Here is a 13373-nt window from a genome sequence, read left to right as displayed (position 1 = left end):
GTATTGTAAAAACTATACATAGCAAGTGTGAGTACAAAAAAAAAGATTTACTTCCTGATTTGGAAATAGCTAATTTTTGTGCTGAACGTTACAGTAATTTTCTTTCCAATTTTGAACAAATGTAATATATACAAACGGCATATTTCAGTAGATTTCGTTCCCAGGGTATGTGCAAATTCAGAATTAACTCTATGACTTGCATTCAGCAACACTTTTCCAAATACCGCAATACCCCATGTTATGGGGTCAAAATTGGAATTTTGACGGATCACTTTGCTAGGTCCATTTGAGGCACAGTAGAGGTCTGATAATTTAAATTTACCCCGTATAACTATAATTTTCAAACATGAGACAGCACAGGGACTCAGACAAGCACACTCCTTGAGGATTTCACTTACCTTTTTAGTTGGTCCAGTGCAAGCACAAATTTAGCAAAAACACAGAATTTGTTCCATCTGTTCACATGTTATGCACATTTTTGGATGTATGCTTCACATTGGGCTAACTGGAACAAGAAAGAAAACACAAAAAAAATAATCTCATGCTTCTCCTGAGCATGATTGCTTGAGGGGGGTGGGTGGTTAAACTGCTCATAAACACCAAAATAACCACAACAAATTATGAATGAACATCACCTGGGGTTTTCAAAGACAACCTGCTTTGTTTTTTTCTGTACCTTTTCACATGTCAGGCACATGTTGGGATGGATGCTGAATACTGGCCTACCTGAAACAAGAACAGAAAACAAATCTCCTACTTCTCCCAAACATAGACACCACATTTGTGTTTTATTCATGCTGCAAAGTCCGTATTTCTGTGCATCTAGAACTGTTACATTTTCTTATTGTATGACATGATAACTTTACTTCTCTGTATCTTGCATTACTTTTCCTTACAGATGTACTGTTGGTTATCATCACTGTATGCATTTGGCTCAACTTCTGTTGTTTGTGTTCTGCTCCGCATTGCAGTTTACCTTGTATATGACATATGCTAGGTTTTTTAATAAACTCAAGTATGGGATGAAGCTTTGCCACTTGTTCCATTTCAGGATCCTCCAAGTAACAGCGCCTCATGGAGTTCCCAGCAGAGCCATTTGTAGTGTCTTTCACAGTCCTACCCAAATAGTTAAACTCCAACAGTGCTCTCAGCAAGGGTGGTATATTAGGAACAGTGATTACTTGACTGACTGTTGATAAGGGAGGCTATGCTCGAGGGCGAGTCATGTACTGCAGCATGAGAAGAATCTTATTGCGCAGAACCAGGGCTTTCCCCTCAACGGTAATGTCTCTAAGGCTCCATAGTCCATCCTAGGATCTTGATGCAATGGATTATTTATCTGATAAGAGCTAGGCCGTCCGCTATCATACTGGTTGGGGTGGACAATCTGTCTGATGGAACTTGCAACCTGCTTAGCTGGGATTGTGTATTCCTAATTCTTTATCCTCATTTATATTAATTCCATTATTTCTGGTTTATATTTTCTCCTATCATCATCCATGGTAACCTGGTATCATCCAGTGTATCCTTTTTATCCTTTCTTTAGTCACTGTCCAGCTGGGTGATTGAGACTGAACAATGTACTAAACAGTGTAATAAGTGTAATAAGCTGCCTCAAAGCATTATAATATGTAGAAAGTGTTAGTGTTGGAAAAAGGAGCACAAAACATTTTAAAACATTTTTATCTGACAAAGTTTTTTGTGCCAAGATACCCAAGAATGGTTTGATGGGATAAATTGGAGTGGCCGGGTTCAAAGATGTCCCAAAATAGGGCATAGTCACAGACTGACCAAAATGGAAAAAAATGCACTTCCCAAATACGACCTTTTAGCCCCAAACAACAAGACAAACCCATGCAGTGATGGTATCACTGTGACACTCTGCCCTGTTTTCCTGACACTTGTTTTGTTCATTCAAGTTGTTTGGGCTGTTCCTAGTTCAGCCTCTAGTGGCCACCCTGCCTCTGTTTCTGCTCTCCTCCTATTGTTGCCACCTGGCCTTGTTACCTGCAGCATAAAGGACTGTAGCTTCCTGCAAATTGGGCCTTTACATTGTTTGGCTTTGGTCCTTGTTCTCCTGCTAGCAGTATTCTGTTTTGGATTACCCGTTGTGACCTGGCCTGCTTCTGACTCTCCTCCTGTATTCGGATTTGGCTGTGATACCCGGTCTGCCTGACTATGTCTGCCCTGCCAGTGGGCTTTCAGCCATGTGCCCTGCCAGGTTCCCTGCTTGTGGGCTTCCAGTCGTATGCCCTGCCTGTGGGCTAGAGGACTGCATTGGGATGCGGGACCTGTCAAAAAAACTTGCGGTTTTTCGGGTGTTGCGGGCAGTCAGACAATGTACCGGTAATCCTGTGCACTCCCGCAAGGCTGCCTTCGCGCTGCTCCCACACAGCGCCTCTTCTCTTGTTTCGCCCAGGAACCCAGCGGAGTCAGAAGTGAGGTAAACTCACGTGACTTCGCTGGGTTCTTGGGCGGAATAAGAGAAGAGACGCTGTGCAGAAGCAACGTGAAGGCAGCCTTGCGGGAATGCATGGGAAATCTGCAGATCAGGTAAGGGGGTGGGCGGAATTGGACAGATATGTTGCGGGAGCGGAACACACATTGTGGGAGCGGGCGGTAATGGTCAGAAATTCAGCGGGAATAGACAGCAGCGGGATTAAAAATAGTCCCGTGCAGGGCTCTACTGTGGGCTTCTATTTCAGCATGAACCTTGTGCCTGTCTACCTTGCACCATGAATCGCAGTGTACAAACAGACAACACTATCCCTGTACCGATGCACCTTGCTAACCTGCTTACCCATTGTCTGACAATCACTGTACTGAAGAGATGTTGACAAACACATATTGGAGTGTTGTTTGACAGTGACATATACCAGGAGCTGTAAATTCACACCTAAAATACCTGTGTGGGGTAAAAAAACACACAAAAAATACCACCACAAAATTTGACAAAGGCTGGTGGTAAAATTAGTGCATGGAAAGGGTTAAAATACTACCATTGGAAATACCTGGGGGTGTCTAGTTTTCAAAAATATATGGTTTGATGGGGTAAACTGAATTAATTGGTTTCAAATCTGGCTCACTTAGGACACGGGGTAGTAGGACCAGATGTTAGCAAGTAGCAAGTTGAAAAATGCGTACTTCCCAAATGTGGCATTTTACCTCCCAAACAACCCGACAAACCCATGCATAAGGGGTATCACTGTAGTCGGGAGATGTTGCTGAACACATATAGGGGTGTTGTTTGAAAGTGACATACACCAGGAGCTGTAAATCCATACCTGAAGTGCAATTTTAGTGATTAAAAAAATACAAAATAAATTACTACCACAAAGTTTGACAAAGGGTAGTGGTAGAATTAGTGCATGGAAAGGGTTAAAATACCTGCATTTGAAATATCTTGAGGTGTCTAGTTTTCAAAAATATATGGTTTGATGAGGTAAATTGCATTAGCCAGCTTCAAAGATACCCAAAATGGCACATGGGGCAGAACGACCAGCTTTGGGGAAAAAAATGGTTTTGAAATAGCAAAACGCTATTTTATTGCCCAATAACTTGCACGAAAAAGCAAACAAAAAACTCAAATAGTAGAATCTATTTAGCAGGTTTTTTCATTAGCTTTTTTTTGGATGAGTAAAAGATTTTTAGGGTAAAAGTCAGAAAATGTGTTTTTTTTTCAAGTTTTCATCATATTTTATTATTTTTTATGGGAAATTAGATAATATGATCAAAACATTGGTATCTGAATGTTTACATCTAAACACGAGCACTGCAAAAGATCCTCGGTCCCAAAGGGTACAAAAGCCTGGTCCTTAAGGGGTTAAGAGAGTGGAAGATAAGTAGAACATTATTCATGCATAAGCGATAAATGTTAATTCTAGTAAACGTAGTTTGTGGGGGAAAATATGTATACTGCTACTATAATATTGGGTATTAACGTTTGACAAGTGACACTTGCACCGTTTAATAGAAAATCCTGCCGGTAGGTTTGTGGAACCTCCGACTCACTGTCTTAACGAGTTCTAAATACCAGAGATCTCCCACGGTTAAGCATAAAGTATGTCGCAGTGAACAGGAACCAGGATTCATTTAGATCTATGTTCGCGGGCTCACATACAATACATCTACAGACACAATATGATTGCTGTACTAAATAACTTTTATTTATAGCTCTAGCTCCCACACGCGCGCCATAGTTTGTCGTCAGAGAATTCAGCAGCCATCTTTGGCTAGGGTCGGAGTATCCTCTATTGAAAATATTTCTAAACTTAAAGGCACGGGATTAAAACTATAGACAAATCGCTCATGATATATATATCATATATAAAAACAAATTATTCCATTGTAACGCGCTATCCCTTCCGCCACGCGTGGCCTGGCTGGCACTGTCTCCATAGTAACCACCCTTCCTCCTATGTCCCAGGGTGCAACGCGGAGCAGGAAGTAGCCTGTGCTGTCCAAGCCGGAGCATCTGGTAGGGAGAATGGATGAAGATGAGCTTGAGGTGTTGGAGGAGCTGGAGGCCGTGTTACACCTGTCCCCAGAGGTGCAACAAGCCATAGAGCAGGTGCGTGTTCATGCGGGCCACAAAGTTAATAGCCACCCTGACTAAGAGGAGACCTCTTAGCCAGTAAACCCATTGAGTCCAAGGTGTCAAGCTTCCCTGTCAATTAAAGGGTTAAAATGTATCAACTTGTAAGTACCCTTCAGAGACATCTTGATATAATGATATTAAATAATGGCTTATGTTCAGTTTAGAGATCTTTTGTGGTTTTTACACTATATACTGTAGGTGCATGTCCCTCCTGGATAAATCATTCAGCATTGTTCACCTGAGTTTACTAGCATTTCTCAGGTTGTCATTTGTTTGCACAATCAGACACACTCAAAAAAAGAAAACAATTTTTATTGCAGTTTTGTGTGTTTGAAAGTAAGCTGCACAAAATCGTATAAACTCCTTTCTTACATCATGTCATTTATCAATGTACATTTACTTGTATGTAATATTCTTTGTAGTATATATAGTCCTTATAGGTCTGTAGGTGCTGTTCCCCCCCCCCCAATTGTACATATTTGAATACATAGTGAATAATAAATTTATGGGATAGGTTGGCTATGCTAATCTAAATCCTGCTTTATGTGTGTACCAGGTGCACACCACTCATAGGATTCGCATGATTACTCATCCCCACTACATACTCCTTTGTTGGCCCTACATAGGGGAACTAATGTATCAGATGTTGTTATTATTAATTTGTGTTTTCGCCATACTTTCTGTTTGCCTTTTGGATATAAAGAAATGGGTCCCTACCTCCCTTTGAGGGGGGCCACAGAGACTGGGGAAAAGTGTACATAAAAAAGGTTTTTCTAACCTGACTTTTTTTTTTTTTTTTTAGGCTGAGCAACTAAGTTGTCCTTAAGCCCCAAATTACCGAACATTACCAAAATTATTTTCTAATATTTCAGAGAACATTCCACCTACTGGCCTTGTTTTTTTTCTAATACAAAGTATAGATGAGGCCTCACCTTATACTTAGTGTCACATCTCATTATGAGAAACCAGCAGACTTGTTAAAAACCAATTGCTAAAACCAATGAACAGAGCATTTTTTTCCAACATTACCATTATGTTAAGGGGACCGTTTAGTCCCCCTCAATCCCTACTATAGAATAATGCACATTAACCCCTTATTAAAACCTTCATGCTATCATAAAAAAAAATGGCCCAAAAATCTATCCAGACAGCATGGAACATCATGAAGAAATTACCGGTGTGCGCTCCTGTACATACCACTATCTGCCACCAATTTAGAAGCTAATCTACCTGGTAAATCAGCTGGCTGGCACACAAACAACTGTCTGATCCCTGCTGTCATGCAATGGATCAGACATTATGGCACAGTCAGTCCCCCTTGACCTGAAAATAAAATCAATAAAATACATCACAAATAAAATATATATATGGTGATGGCAGTTGTGTCCCACAAAAGCAGGTGCACAAGAAAAGGCTTGCATACTTGTGATACTTGTAAATGTTGGACTATATATCTAAAAATGGTGTTAAAGGAAAGCTCTCTCTGTCCTTAAAACATACCGTATTGGCTTGAATATAGGCCGCACTTTTCCCCCCCACTTTAAGTCTTTAAAGTGGGGGTGCGGCCTATATTCGGGGTCTAGCGCCCGACGGCCGGGACATGTAGTCCCGGGCAGCGGGGTTAGGATACAGATCCCCCGCAGCGGTGCAGGGGACCTGCATCCTACTCTCGGACAGCCTCCCCTGCCAACACTTCCCACGGGGGCAGTGCCTGCACGGGAGATTGTCCAAGCGCATCGCGCAGACGTGCAGCGGCGATGAGCGTGAACGACCTCCGCTGCCGGCACGTCTGCTCGATGTGCTTTAACAATCTCCCTTGCCGGGAATTCCCACGGGGGGTGGGACAATGGCTATTTTAACATTTTTCGGTGTTGCTGTTTAGCTGTGATTTTCTTCTTTCTCATTTCATGCTCCCACACACATTATATATTGTTTTTTTCAGGACAAACAGGACTTTCTTTAGATACCATTAATTTTATCATATCATCTAATTTACTATAAAAAAAAGTTAAAATATGGGGATTTTTTTGTTAAAAAATTCCTTTTTCTCACTTTTTAAACAAAAAACTTCTACTCATCAGCAAAAACGAATGAAAAAAACCTGCTAAATAGATTCTACTATTTGTCCTGAGTTTAGAAATACCCAATGTTCTTATGTTTTTTTGCTTTTTGTCTGCACGTTATTGGGCAATAAGTACAGGTAGCGTTTTGCTATTTCAAAACATTTTTTCCAAATCTGGTAATTCTCCCCCCCACATGTGCCATTTCGGGTATCTTTGAAGCCGGCCAATGCAATTTACCCCATCAAATCATATATTTTTAAAAACTAGACACCCCAAGGTATTTGAAATGCTGGTATTTTAACCCTTTCCATGCACTAATTTTACCACCAGACTTTGTGAAACTTTATGGTAGTACATTTTTTTTAATTTTTTTTCACACATGTTGTACTTCAGGTATAAATTTATCGCTCCTGGTATATGTCCGTGTCAAACAACACCCCCAATATGTGTTCAGCAACATCTCCTGAGCGCAGTGATACCCCACATGCATGGGTTTGTAGGGTTATTTGGGAGGTAAAAGACCGCCTTTGTGAGGTGTGTATTTTTATGCATTTAGACATCTGATCCTACTGCCCCCATGTCCCATATTTGGGACATCTTTGAACCCGGCCAATTCAATTTACCCCATCCACTCATGCATTTTTTAATACGAGACACCCTATGGGCATTTGTAATGCCGATATTTTAACTCTTTCCATGCTGGAATTTTTGTAAAGATAGAGAATTTTAGGACTTGCTTATTAAAAAAAAAAAATTTGACAGTGGGGATTTTTACATGTTACCATATATTTTTATTTTATTTTTTAACAATTTTTATTTTTTATTTTTATTAATCACTCATTAGTGAGCTGGGCTCCATTGACCTTGCATGGTTACCTGCATTGAACCTGCAGGAGGAGCTCGAGAGTTCTCAAGAGGGTCTGGATACCCCGTACATGTACGTGGATTGTCGTTAAGGGGTTAATATGCATTCTTTCAAAACGAAAAAGTTTTAGCCATGCTGCAAAATCTTCCTTGTTTCTCTAAGAGCCAAAATTCATGCCACTGATTGGCTTCTTGTCAATCAGTGGCAGAAAGTACTTCCAATGAAGTCAGAAGGAGTATGTCCTGGCAGCTTAAACAGCCAATCGGTGGCAGGAAGGTCATCCAGTTGGCCTCAATGAGAAGACTCAAAGTGCATTTCCAACATAGACTGAGGCTTTATTAAAGCGTGATCTGTGAGTAATTAGAAACATAGTCACGCACAGTGTCCTGTAAGCGGATGCATTTATTTAATTCCTTCGGTTTATGTATTACCATATTTGCTCCATTATAAGACGACCCCCTGAAATTTTAATATCGGTTTAGGAAAAAAGGCTGAATATACGACTACCCTATAGGAAAAGGTTTTACTAGTACATATTAATTCACGTGTAAACAATTTTTCATATTTAACCCCTTGATGACAATTGCCGGTCCGGGCACGTCACGGAAATTCAAGTCGATAACGACAAATGACGTGCCAGGACCGGCACGTCATTAAACGGGTGCAGAAAGCGATCTATTTACGCTTTCTGCACCGAAACGGCGTTGCTGTAATGCCTCGACCTCGAGGCATTCAGCAACGCCATTATCGGCAGAAAGGGGCCATCTCTGGCCCCTCCCCGGGGCGTCAACATCCGCCATACTGTGTATGGCGGTGGACGCCCGTTTTAAAAGCGTTTAGGAGGCGATCAACGATCCTGATCGAGGCATTCCAGCGACACCAAACACTTACCTGGGGATGGACTGTGACCGCTCCGGAGAGCGGTCACAGCCGCAGCTGCCGGTGATCTTCGCCATCAGCAAGATGGCAGCGGCCCGGGGAAAAAAATAATAAAGATGAAAAGGTTCGCTAGACGGTCTCCTGACCCTCTAGAGAACTCTGGCTCCAGTTGCAGGTTGAATATAGGTACTGCATTCAACCATGCAAGTCAATGAAGCTCAGCTTTCTAATCACAGTGTGATTAGAAAAAATAAATTAAAAATAAAATAAAATTAATAATAATTAGAAAAAAAATAGTAAAAAACCAGTAAAATGTAAAAATAATTTCCCACTGATGTCACTATCAGGGGAACCTTCAAGTTGAAAAAAAATGTTAAAAAAATGTAAAAAAAAAAAAGGCAAAAAAAAAATATATATATATAAAAAATATATTTTTGTGAGCAAGTCCTAAAATTAGCATATTAGCTTAAAACAATTCTCGCATGGAAAGAGTTAAAATACTGGCATATTAAATGCCCATGGGGTGTCTACTTTTAAAAAATGTATGATTTGATGGGGTAAATTGAATTGGCCGGGTTCAACAAGGTCCCAATTAACACGGGGGGAAGGATGGCCACACATCTAATTTCCAATTAGAAAAATGCACACGTACCAAATGTGGCCTTTTAGTTCCCCCCAAAAATGACAAACCCATGCATGTGGGGTATCACTGTACTCAGGAGATGTTGCTGAACACATATTGGGGTGTCGTGTGACAGCGGCATATACCAGGAGCTGTAAATTCATACATAAAGTAGGTGTGTGTGGGAAAAATACACACACAAAAATACTACTGCAAACTTTGAAAAAATGCTGGTGGTAAAATGTGTGCATGCAAAGAGTTAAAATACCCTGGGGTGTCTAGTTTTCAAAAATATATGGTTTTGTTGGGCACACTGAAATGGCCCGGCTCAAAGATGTACCAAATAGGGCATGGGCAGTGGATCCCCAAATGCCAAAGTTCAACATTGAAAAATGTGCATGCCCCAAATGTGGCCCTTTTGCCCCCAAACAGCCAGGCAAAATCATTCATGTGAGGTATCGCTGTACTCAGGAGATGTTGCTAAACACATATTGGGGTGTTTTATGATAGTGACATATACCAGATCCTGTTTATTCATACCTAAAGTAAAATGTGTGTGAAAAAACAAATGCAAAGAAATTACTACCATAAAGTTTGACAAAGGCTGATGGTAGAATAAGTGCTTGGAAAGGGTTAAAATACCAGCATTTGGAATAACCTGGGCTGTCTAGTTTTCAAAAATATATGATTTGATGGGGTAAATTGCATTGGCCGGCTTCAAAGATACCCGAAATGGCACATGGGGGGAAGAATTACCAGATTTGGAAAAAATGGCTTTGAAATAGCAAAACGCTACCTGTACTTATTGCTCCATAACGTGCAGAAAAAAGCAAAAAAACATAAAAACATTGGGTATTTCTAAACTCAGGACAAATAGTAGAATCTATTTAGCAGGTTTTTTTATTACCTTTTATAGATGAGTAAAAGATTTTTCAACTAAAAGTTAGAAACAGTCATTTTTTTCTAAATTTTTCACCATATTTTATACTTTTTTTAATAGTAAATAATATGATACAATCAAAACAATGTCATCTAAAGAAAGCCCTTCTTGTCCTGAAAAAAACAATATCTAATGTGTGTGGGTTCAGTAAACCGGAAAGAAGAAAATTACAGCTAAACACAAGCAGCGCAGAAATGTTAAAATGGCCATTGTCACGAAGGGTACAAAAAGTAAAATCAGCCTTTGTCACGAAGGGGTTAATAAAACTGATTGAGAAAAATTTGTTTTTTTGTTTGTATTTCCTTTCATTTGCCAATCTGCCCCACAGCTTGCTACTCTGCCCCCCAGATATGCCTTATGTCACACCAATTGTGTAGTGCATACATGGACTTGCTACCTGGTAGAGATGGTTTGGCAAATTTCAGTATGTTAGGGGTTAATTTGTTTGTATAGGCATGTGGTGCCAAAAGGTCTTTTAAGATAAATTGGTCTTTTGAAGCTGGGACTCCAACCAAGGCCCTCTGCAAGGTGTGCCTTTAAGTCTGCCAGCTGAGTCATTCACCATATGCCTGTATCCCCTCATAGACCCTGGATTCTTTGATATGCTAAGTGACCACTAGCAGTCAGGAAAACCATTTCACATCCAGGTCATATCCAACCCATATAAATAATAACTCATATGTTCATTATCATACCTCCTTGTGTGCATACCTTGAACGGGGAAAGCGCACCCTACAAAAAGAGTACAAACATGGAGGCGCCACTTAACCAGTTTGGAAGGAATTGTGAAGTCTATGATGTTTAGTCATAAGTAGCAAGTGTGACATATCTATGGACTTCACAATTTACAGGAAATTCATAAATGCACGAATTATGGCTGTGGCAAGCACAGGAGGGACGATAAAATGAAAATAAGTTATTTGGACTGATATGTTTCCACCACACAAGGGGGAGGTCACTTATGATACACCTTCCCTCCGCTTATACTACCTCTGGGCCGGCTTGGAAACTCGAGATGAACTGGGAAAGAGTATAAAATTAACGAGAGAAGGTTGGTCATTGTGCTTACTAGGGGCCAAGATCTAATTTTGAGTAAGTCGCCATCTTTCCTTGCCGGAGCCCTACGGACAGAAAAACTTACTTTTACCATTCAAGTGAGTAGTTAGGTTTTCTGTAATTTTCTCCCTTTTTTTTTTTTTTTATCTGTTGGTGTAAATAATCTGTTTATCATCTTTTTGTGTATGCACTGTGATTTTTTTTGTTCATAATAAATATTCCTTTATTAAGTTCTGCCTTTGTCTGGTAAAGACTCACGTTACCTGATTAGACCATTTTATTGGTAATTTGAAATCACATAATTATTGTGTTAAAATATATTGTGTGGCTTTTTTTAGTCTGATTTGTTTGGGGTACCAAGGCACCCCATTTCTAAATTGTCTTGGTGGTGGCAGCGTTATTTTGAAGTTTGTTATATCATTATAGTTAATTGCGGGTGGTATTAAGGGTGGATATTTATATTTTTATCACTATTTTCTAGGGCTGCAACAACTAATCGATAAAATCGATGATAATCGATAATGAAATTCGTTGGCAACGAATTTCATTATCGATTAGTTGAATCGATTTTTATCGATTATAAAATGAGGGTTTTTTCAGAGCAAATGCTCTGAAAAATACCCCTAGTGTTATAATCCGTTAGTGTGACTCACAGGAGTCACAGCAGCAGTTGCTACTTACAGTTCCTCCCTGCAGTCACTGCCGATTGGCCCGCCCACTTCCTTTTTCCAGTCCCTCCCTGCAATCGCTGCTGGAGAAAGAAAGGGGCAGGGCCAATCGGCAGTGACGGACAGGGAGGAAGAAAGGGGTGGAGCCAAACGGCCGATTGGCTTCGCCCATTTCTTTAGCATCGCCATGGCTGTGATACTCATCTAACTGTGAGTATAAAATTAATATTTGGGCTGCTGAAAGTTAGGGGAGGTGGGGGTTAATTTAGGGGCAGGTATAGTTAATGGGGTGTTATAGTTAATGGGGTGTTTAGGGTTAACTTAGGGGCAGTTATAGTTAATGGGGTGTTTAGGGTTAACTTAGGGGCAGTTATAGTTAATGGGGTGTTCAGGGTTAACTTAGGGGCAGGTATAGTTAATGGGGTGTTAAGGGTTAACTTAGGGGCAGGTATAGTTAACGGGGTGTTTAGGGTTAACTTAGGGGCAGTTATAGTTAATGGGGTGTTTAGGGTTAATTTAGGGGCAGTAGTGATTGATGGGGTGTTTAGGGTTAATTTAGGGGCAGTTGTGGTTGATGGGGTATTTAGGGTTAATTTAGGGGCAGTTTTGGTTAATGGGGTCTTCTCTTCAGGATTAATTTAATGCTGAGGACTGAGGGTTAATTTAATTAATTTAATAAGGTTAACTTAAGGTGCAGTTAGAGGTAAAGGGGGGCAAACTGAGGGGAATCTAAATCATGGGGGCAGTGAAGATTAATCCTGTATTTATTTATAAAAGTATTGTGTCTGTGAACGAGTCTGCAAATCCTATGAGGGCACTATGGCATATCAGGGGGGTATACGGCATACCTGGGGAGGACGGAGTGACATATCTGGGGGTATAAGGCATATAGGGTATATAAGGCATATGTGGGGAGGGGAGTGTGGCAAGCCTGGGCTCAAATATGCATAACTGGGGGGCAGGTTGGGGAAATAAAAACAAGAAAAAAATTTTATTCTGCCGTTTGTTTTTAACATCCTATGTTACTTTATTAAATAATTTAAAATAAATGGAAAAAAAAATTTTTTATCCGATTAATCGATTAATCGAAAAAATAATCGGCCAACTAATCGATTATGAAAATAATCGTAAGTTGCAGCCCTACTATTTTCGGTCTAGTGCAGACAGATAGTGAATTTTAACCCTTTTACCACCAGAACCAAGTCACGCGCACGCTTGGAGTAGAGTGCGTTCGTGACACCTTATACTTCCCTATATGCCACTCTGCCCCCCCGATATGCCTTATACCTGCCTATATGCCACTCTGCCTCCATGATACACCTTTTAACCCCCATTATGCCACTCTGCCCCCCCCAAAATGCCTTTTAACCCCTATATGCTACTCTGCCTACAGGATTGCCTTATATCCCTCCCATATGCCCCTCTGCCCCCCCCCGACTTACCAATGCTTCCCCAGACTTGTTCCTCGTACTTCAGACTCCCTGGTGTCTATTGATGGCAACCAGGCAATAGAAGCCCCCAGAGGCAGCAGAGGAGGTTACCAGAGAGGAGGATCCAGGTCCCCTGCAGCACTGTGGAAATCTGGATCTGGATCTTAGTCTTATAGTCAGACCTCTATTTGAGGTCTGATTATAAGACGACCACATATATAAGACAAGGGGTATTTTTCAGAGCATTTCCTCT

At 40.6% G+C, this 13373-nt stretch overlaps 1 protein-coding gene across 1 annotated transcript in view; it reads left to right on the top strand.

The window, feature by feature from the left end:
- The first annotated feature begins 4486 nt into the window (after positions 1 to 4486).
- LOC149300986 (vacuolar protein sorting-associated protein 53 homolog) overlaps positions 4487 to 13373 on the top strand; it is an 88251-nt gene continuing 79364 nt past the window's right edge. The window contains exon 1 of the mRNA XM_089484576.1: positions 4487 to 4570. Coding sequence (XP_089340702.1) covers positions 4487 to 4570 — 84 coding nt within the window. The remainder of the gene's footprint in view (positions 4571 to 13373) is intronic.

Source organism: Sceloporus occidentalis, unplaced genomic scaffold (assembly GCF_023333645.1).
Source record: "Sceloporus occidentalis isolate IW3139 unplaced genomic scaffold, rSceOcc1.0.p SCAF_22, whole genome shotgun sequence".
NCBI lineage: Eukaryota > Metazoa > Chordata > Lepidosauria > Squamata > Phrynosomatidae > Sceloporus > Sceloporus occidentalis.
Note: the sequence above shows the minus strand (reverse complement) of the source record. Positions and strands in the feature narration are given on the sequence as shown.